The following is an 8,695-nucleotide window of genomic DNA, read 5'->3' on the forward strand; positions in this document are numbered from 1 at the left end:
TCGGGGGGGCAAAGCCCCCCCGAAAATTTTTTACCGCCCCCCCGAACGAAATGAAATTTATATCATTTATATAGAAAATATATACTTTTAACAGTGTCCGCCCCCCCGAAGAAAGTTTACCGCCCCCCCGAAGATTTCAAGTGCCCCCCCGGAGAAAAAAGTCTGGAAGAAACACTGGTTTAGGGTTAATGAAGAGGCCCTCAAAACAGTCATTAAGGTAATCCGTCCTTGGAAGATTTCCTAAGCATCAGTGGCGTCGCTAGGTCGGGTGTCACCCGGTACGGAAACTAATGGTGTCACCCCTCCCCCGCGAAAACAAATCTATACATAGGCATATATATATATATGAATTTATATATATATATATATATATATATATATATATAATACACCTCCACCCCCAGTACATGGATTGACAGGTAAGTTATTACAATGGTGTCACCCGTTACGGTATACACCAGCCCCCCCCCCCCCCCCCCTCGACTCGCGACGTCTCTGCTAAGCATTGTCAATGGAAAACCCTACATTATATCTAGACACGTGACAAGATCCAATGTTTTATCGCTGTCATGTTTAATGCAGCAAGGCGACATGGTTGGATGAAATCAATGGTACGGATCGTCTTTCGCAGACTGCCAGGGGGAAGCAGAGGACAGGGGGAGGGGGGGATAGGGTGGTACACCAGGCAGGGGGGGGGGGTGACTTAATATACTAACAGTTGGGAAACACGAGGTAAAATGGGTATGGAAAGTGTATAACAAGATTTTTAATGCGATGAAGCTAAGATATTAAAATAATCTTATTTAGTTTAGGTCAGAGTTTCTTCCAGGCAACTCTTCGGGGGGGGGGGGGGGGGGGGGGGGGGAAGCCTATCGCCCGAACGAGACGGATTTTATATACTAAACAAACTTTTTCTAGTGTCCGCCCCCCCCCCCCCCGTCGAAAATTTCAAAAGCCCCCCCCCCCCCCTCCCGGAGAAAACAGTCAGGAAGAAACACTGTTTTCGGTAATGTTGCGGGGTCGGCGTGGTCGAGTCGGTAAAAGCTCATGGTTGCTAAACCGAAAAGTCTCGAGTTCGAACCCTCGGGCAGATGAGGCTCGTTAGCTGGGGACAGCCACTCTTCTAGGAGAGAGAACTCCAAATTTAAACAACTGCTGCCTTGCAGTTTGTTCTTGGTTGGACAAAGGCTATGGAAGCAAATCCAAAAAGAAAAGCAGGCTGAAATCGGAGTCAATGGCCTCTATGGCGCATAACCAGTTGACACGTAACGCTTAATTGTGTTGGAGGCGTGGTCGAGTCGGCAAAAAGCTCATGGTTGATAAATTCGAACAAAGTCTCGAGTTCAAACCCACTGGCAGATAAATCTCGATCCCCTTCAACACTAATAATTAAGAACGAAGAAGAAGAAGAAAGGTAATGTTGCGATGGTAGTCTCCACTGTTGTATATTTTCTGTGTCTATGTTGTTTTACCTTTGCAGGTTCTTCTCATAAGGGAGAATAACTCAAGTAAAATTATCACCACAACATTATCAATAGTTACTGCTCCTGAGTTTCACCACAACAAACACCACTCTGTTAACCTGTGCCTTGGCGCTTCTAACTACACGTATAGCACATTAGGGTTTATCCATACACGTATAACTGTGAGAGCTAGGCTAGTAAGATTCTGTGTTGTAATATTTGCCCTAAGGTCAAACAATTTGGGTATCAAAGTTAATATGGAATACAACAGGTTTTTTAAAACTAAAACGTTTTCATTAATGGTTATATCACATATTTATATCACATTTTATGCAAATTTGGTATTGAAAAAAATTAATATTTTGAAATTTAAATTACTTATTCTTGGACTTTTGTTGTGCTAACAATCTTGAAAGAGATAGATGCTTAAAATGGAAACAAAATGAAGGAAGTAAAGCTTAAAGCAAATAATTACTTGCTTATTCGGTAAAAAGCTGTAATAATAACAAATATGTACTGTGTAATGAACTAGCATTGTCAAGCATACAGTGACCAGTGGTAAATTGAACAATCACATCTCCGGTTATAAAATATAACAAGAACCAACAAGAACACCAGCACCCAACAGAACCATTTAAAAAATTATTAAGAGTAAACCATGACGTAAATGGTTGCCTCTGGGGACTATGCAGTTAACCATATTGAGTAGGGTAGAGTCCACTGCACTCTGACCCCGTGTGGGCCACTGCACTCTGACCCCGTGTGGGCCACTGCACTCTGACCCCGTGTGGGCCAGTACACTCGGTGACCCTGTTTCTATCCCCACCTCCCACAGCCCATTCCGCCCTGGATTAAATAGAAAAATACATAGTTATATACACAAGTTATATACTACCCCTGCCTCCCCCCCTCCCACTGAAATTTTAAGTGCCCCCCCCCCACCCCTATGGTTTCAAGCCCACCCTTCCCCTCCGCGTTTTTGACAGAGAAAAATGTCAGAAAGAAACCCTGGCTATAAAATTAGGATGGGTAAAACGTACTCTCTGATATGAGCCCACCAATACATCTAACAGGGGAATGAGATGGGAGGTAATCCCAGCTACTCATTAGTTTTGGTGGGACATGAAAGAGGCATTCGTTACCACGATCATGGATTTGGGTATAGTTTTTCTAGACATTATTTAATTATGAAGCCGTTTTGTGGCCACCCCCCCCCCCCTTTACGGTCTACGGCTGGCCCTATTTCTGTTGGCCATTCATGACACAAGTGGGAAGTTTATTTACGATCTACTTGCACGTATGCTTGTCCATTCCCAAAAACCCAAGTATTCTAAAGTGTTGACAAAATAAGCTTTTTATCAAAGGATACAAAACCCAAGTATCTAAAGTGTTAACAAAATAAGCATTTTATCAAAGGACAAAATTGCCCACCCCCTTACAAGAAATATTACGTCATTTTAAAGTAAAGCAATATTGGGCTAATTCCATACACCTTTTTTTAGCTCTCCAATACACTGACAAACACATTTTTACGATGTTTTTACAATGTTTCACACCATTTATTTCACAAAGTTTATTATCACACAATTTATTTGACATGGAAATATTTCTTGACTTGCATCCATTTGTTCGCCTACAAGACCTTTTAGTTTGTGACATTGACAGGTGTCAGTTGATCACATTTGTGACACCTGTATGTGTCAGCTGTCACATAAAACACGTTAGATGACTTTAACATTTGACTGCGATAGCTATCAGTCCATGACAGCGACATGTGTCAGTTGATGACAGCGACAGATGTCAATCGATGACAGTGACTAATGTCAGTCGACGACTATAAACGGCGACTGTTCTTGTGTGTAAGCTTCTTTCTCCCCTCGTTGTAGATAATCTGGCACTGTCTAAATACACAACAATTGTGTCAATAGGATGACACTGTCTAAATACACGACATTTGTCTCAGTAGTGTAGCACTGTCTACATATACGACATTTGTGTCAATAGGATGACACTGTCTAAATACACGAACTTTGTGTCAGTACTCTGGCACTGTCTAAATACACGAACTTTGTGTCAGTACTCTGGCACTGTCTAAATACACGAACTTTGTGTCAGTACTCTGGCACTGTCTAAATACACGAACTTTGTGTCAGTACTCTGGCACTGTCTAAATACACGAACTTTGTGTCAGTAGTCTGGCAATGACTAAATACACGACATTTGTCTCAGCAGTGTGACACTGTCTAAATACACGACATTTGTGTCAATATTTAACTAATTAAAATTATATTTAAAACAACAAACAATAAACTTCCTTTGTGATTAATATAACCAACAGATAGAGACCCAACCCCATCTTACATATTGTCTAAAGATCTAACCCTAGATGCCCCTCTCAAAACAACTAACTGCCACAAGAAAACAGCCCTGCCTAGATTACTACCACAAGAAGACAGCCCTGTCTAGATGACTACCACAAGAAGACAGCCCTACCGCTAAGACCTTCTCCTCACTGAAGCTGACGCTAATCCAGGTAAAAAGATGAAACTTTGTGACCTTAGTCACGTTGTATATGGCGGAGTTCAGACCGTCAAGATGTTGCCTCGCCTTGGTCATGCCTAGGCTCAACCGCCTGTACAGACGATATATATATATATATATATATATATATATATATATATATATATATATATATATATATATATATACGTTTGACGTTTGTATGTATGTGTGTCTATGCGCATGCGAATATTTGTATTTTAATGGAATGTTTATGTGTATGTGGTGACGTGAAAGTGCATGTGTGTGTATTTCTGCCCCCACTCACCCAAACCCCCTCATTCACCCCCCCCCCCACACACACACACACAAACACACACAGAAAGTGTGAATCACCTGGCGCTGTTAATCTCCCAGCCCTTGTCCACGCCGTGTGTGTATGTGCCCCTCACTCACCCCCCACCCAACCCCTCACTCACCCCCCCCACCCGACCCCTCACTCACCCCCTCCACCCCACCCCACCCCCACACAGAAAGTGTGAATCACCTGGCGCTGTTAATCTCCCAGCCCTTGTCCACGCCGTGTGTGTATGTGCCCCTCACTCACCCCCCACCCAACCCCTCACTCACCCCCCCACCCGACCCCTCACTCACCCCCCCACCCCACCCCACCCACCTCACCCCCACAGAAAGTGTGTATCACCTGGCACTGTTGACCTCCCAGCCCTTGTCCACCCCGTGTGATGGCATATGGTACACGCCCACCGTCGTGTTCTTCCGGTGTAAGGGCAGATTTTTCTTCACTGCTCTGGGGAGTATACAGGTCATATACACATGGCATCGTGTTGTGGTCTGCTATGTCATCTGACATCTGGTGCCAAACTATGTCATCTGACATCTTGTGCCCACATGTCAGAACCATTCACTGTATGAAGCACTTCTTGTTTATCCACATATACCCACACACCCACACACCCACATACACACATACACACATACACACATAGACACATACACACATACACACATACACACATACACACATACACACATACACACATACACACATACACACATACACACATACACACATACACACATACACCTATACACACATACACACATACACCTACACACACATACACAAATACACACACACCCACATACACACATACATCCTCGGCGACTCACCTTTCCCTGAGGTCATCGTCCTCCGCGCCCCACCCAAAGTAGATGTTAGAGAAACCGTTGACTTGACGGAAGTGACGTCTGGTGAAGGCGACCACGCCCCCAAATATTGACCCGTACAGGTTTCTATGGAGATAAAAAGTAAACGATGTGTTCAATGCTTGTCTTACAGACTTTTAAATAATGTGTACTTATTGTTAAATGCTTGTCTTTCTGACTTAAATAACGTGTACATATCAAAGCTTGTCTTAAAGACTTAATTAATGTGTACATATTGTTCAATGCTTGTCTTACATACTTAAATTATGTGTATATGGTGTTCAATGCTTATCCAACTTATCCACTGAATACCCCCACATAATAACAAAAATGTGAAACCAAATACCATGTGAATATTCTGCCCACCACAAAAAATTTGGAAAACAAATCATGAGAAACCTATATAGAGGACATAGACTGCCAGTCGTCACTATGTTATGTGGAACTGTAGGTAAAAATATTTCTAAAAGATAGTACAGCCTTTAACACATGTATTGTAGCCAAGAAAACAAATCTCATCTCGGTGTAATCATCAAAGTAACAAATGAAATTGTTAAAATAGGTTTGTGTTTCCTTATACAAGATAATGTTCAATGTTTTATTTTTCCCATTATTCAAACTAAGTTGGATATGTTTTACCTGTATAGGAGATGAATATTTAACCAGATTAGAAGTATCTCCCTAATTAAGTGCTCTAGGCGAAAGTCATAATTAAACCACAAATTATATCAGCTTAAAACTTAAAGTGGATTCTCTTAACCTGTTGCATTAACATTTTTAAAATCAGAGTGATTAATATAGATAAAGAAAGACAACTGTGTTAAAATTCATTTCGAAATAAGTATTTCTGGATTATTTACCTTTTGCTACTTTTTTCAGGATAATGATTTTGAATTTTTTTTTCAGCAAAAAAAATGTGTTTAATGAAATCGATTTTGATGTGACAAATGATTTTAATACTAAATACTTTTTTTTAAGTCTGTCGATTTGAATACTCTATTAAAAGTTCAGCCTTTACCTGAAGCCATATTTACATCTATGTACACACACAGACACACACAGCTAGCCCGAGTCTTTACCTGAAGCCATATTTGCTGATGGAGGGCGAGAAATGGACTGGACCTGCCTGCAGGCACCTGTACAGGTTCCTGTCGTCCAGGGGGATCATGTCGACGTCATGCAGGATGAAACAGCCGTAGGTGTCCAGCTTTAGCGCCTCCAGGTAGCCGGCGTTGTACATCAGACCTTTGTTGAACTTTCCGTCAGACACCTGGGGCGGTGGGGGGGGGGGGGTTGAGGTTATGGGAGGATAGTAGAATAGGGGCTGATAGTTATGTAGATCAGTAGAATAGAGGCGGGTAGTTATGTAGACAAGGGGAGAGCAGTAGAATAGAGATGGGTAGTTATGTAGACAAGGGGAGATCAGTAGAATAGAGGGGTGGATAGTTATGGGCAGAGATCAGTTCAATAGAGGTGGGTAGTTATGGGCAGAGATCAGTAGAATAGAGATGAGGAGTTTTTCGGACAAAGGGGAGACCACTATTGTAGAGAAGGGGATTGATGCAGTCAAAGGAAGTAGAGTGGAGGACAAGTTTCACAAGAGCCATGTTAGAGACGGCGAACGGGAGTGAAGTATTCGGTTGTCAGGAAAACTATAGAAATATAAGGGATGTGAAGAATTCACTGGAGACCAATGGTGGTAAATAAATACGAGAGTTGGTGGGGGGGGTCGTGTTTAGGGCCCTGTCACAATGTTCTTGCAGGACCTGTACCTCCACGCTAGATCGCTTTTGTTTCATGTCGAGAAGGTCACGTGACCAGTTTGACCAGTCGTCGTCCCCCTCCCACTCCCCCCCCCCCCCCACTAAGCATCTCTATGGGGAATATTTCTACCGCTCCCTCCCCCCACCCTTCCAAAAATTTCAAGTACCCCAGAGAAAAAGTGTGAAAGATACACTTCTCTTCCCCACCCTCCCCTCTACACATACAGAAGCACCTGGCATAATATGATAAAAAAACAAAAACAAAAACAACTTTTAGCTACATAAATTCTTTATCGTTAACCTAACCTTTAATTTTTAGAATTTGAACACAAATCAATGACCACTGGTAAATTACAGAAAATATGGCGGTTTGAAAAATCTATACATAGGCCTATATGTTTATTATGCCCTATCACTATATATTCTGCTTCGTGCCACTTTCATATATATATATATATATATATATATATATATATATATATATATATATATATTATATATATATATATATATATTATATATATATATATATATATATATATATATATATATATATATATATATGTATATATATATATGTATATATATATATATATATATATATATATATATATATATATATATATATATTATATATATTATATATATATATATATATTTATATATTAATATATATATATATAAATATATATATATATAATTATATATAATATATATCTATATATATATATATATATATATATATATATATCTATATAATATATATATTAGTAAATAATATATATATATATATATATAATTATATATATATATATATATATATATATATATATATATATATATAATATATTATTTATCTATATATATATAATATATAATATATACATATATAACGTCGAGATTTGTGAAATTCTCGATTTCGATTTTTTGCACGATTACAATACTTCCTCTATACTTCGTATTCGAGAAAGTAAAAAATAAATGAAATTTAAAATGAGCCCTACCTGTTCAATGATAAATAATGTGAAATCAATATTCTGCCGCATCAGCATTGGAATGAGCACCGGAAGTAGCTGATTGAGGTGGGGGCAGCGGTTCCGGAACGGTATCAAGATGGCGGTTTCTCGGCGGGGGACGCAGTTGGGGACAAAATGGCCGCCAGACAGCATATGTGGGTACATGGCTATAAGCTCTCTCAGGGCGAAGGCGAGGTCGGCAGGTTGAAGCGTTCACTGAAAGAAAGTTAAAGTGATGTTATATCAAAGTTTCTTCCGGGCATCTCTTCAGGGGAGGGGGGGGGAGGGGCACTACCCGAACGAAAGGGAATTTATATAGAAAATATATACTTTTGACAGTGTCCGGCCCCCCGGAATTGTTGTCCGCCACCCTTCCCCCCCCCCCCCCCCCGGAGTCTGGAAGAAACAATGTTTTAAATATTAACGGTCGTCAGATTTAGGCGTTTTTTTTTAAGTAAAGTTAAATATTAACGGTTGGCAGTGTGAAGCAATGAATAAAGTAAAGTTAAATATTTTAAAACGTTAAAACTGACCAGTCATCGATACAATGGTGTGAATATGTTTTCAATCTGTTGCCAACTTACTATGTCAATCGGCCCACTGCATTGTGTCAATGTAACAAGTTTGTGTATCAATAAATACCAGTTGAATGTCAGCATCTATCTAACACTTGTTTGCATTTGTTTTGTTCTTTTTTTTTCAATGTTTACAACTAACAAAACTTTCA

General features: G+C 40.0%; 1 protein-coding gene across 1 annotated transcript; it reads right to left on the bottom strand.

Moving 5' to 3' along the window:
* Positions 1-3,010: 3,010 nt before the first annotated feature.
* Positions 3,011-8,159, bottom strand: LOC131938248 (beta-N-acetyl-D-glucosaminide beta-1,4-N-acetylglucosaminyl-transferase; the record flags this gene model as incomplete). Its single annotated transcript, XM_059296179.1, is given in 6 exon segments — positions 3,011-3,364; positions 3,957-4,095; positions 4,666-4,770; positions 5,154-5,276; positions 6,269-6,459; positions 7,957-8,159. Coding segments are annotated over 6 exon segments (839 nt in total), but the record flags the coding sequence as incomplete, so codon positions are not given.
* Between the last annotated feature and the right edge of the window lie 536 nt (positions 8,160-8,695).

The sequence above is a fragment of the Physella acuta genome, unplaced genomic scaffold, assembly GCF_028476545.2.
Source record: "Physella acuta isolate Inbredline_101_S28 unplaced genomic scaffold, ASM2847654v3 ptg000239l, whole genome shotgun sequence".
Lineage (NCBI taxonomy): Eukaryota > Metazoa > Mollusca > Gastropoda > Physidae > Physella > Physella acuta.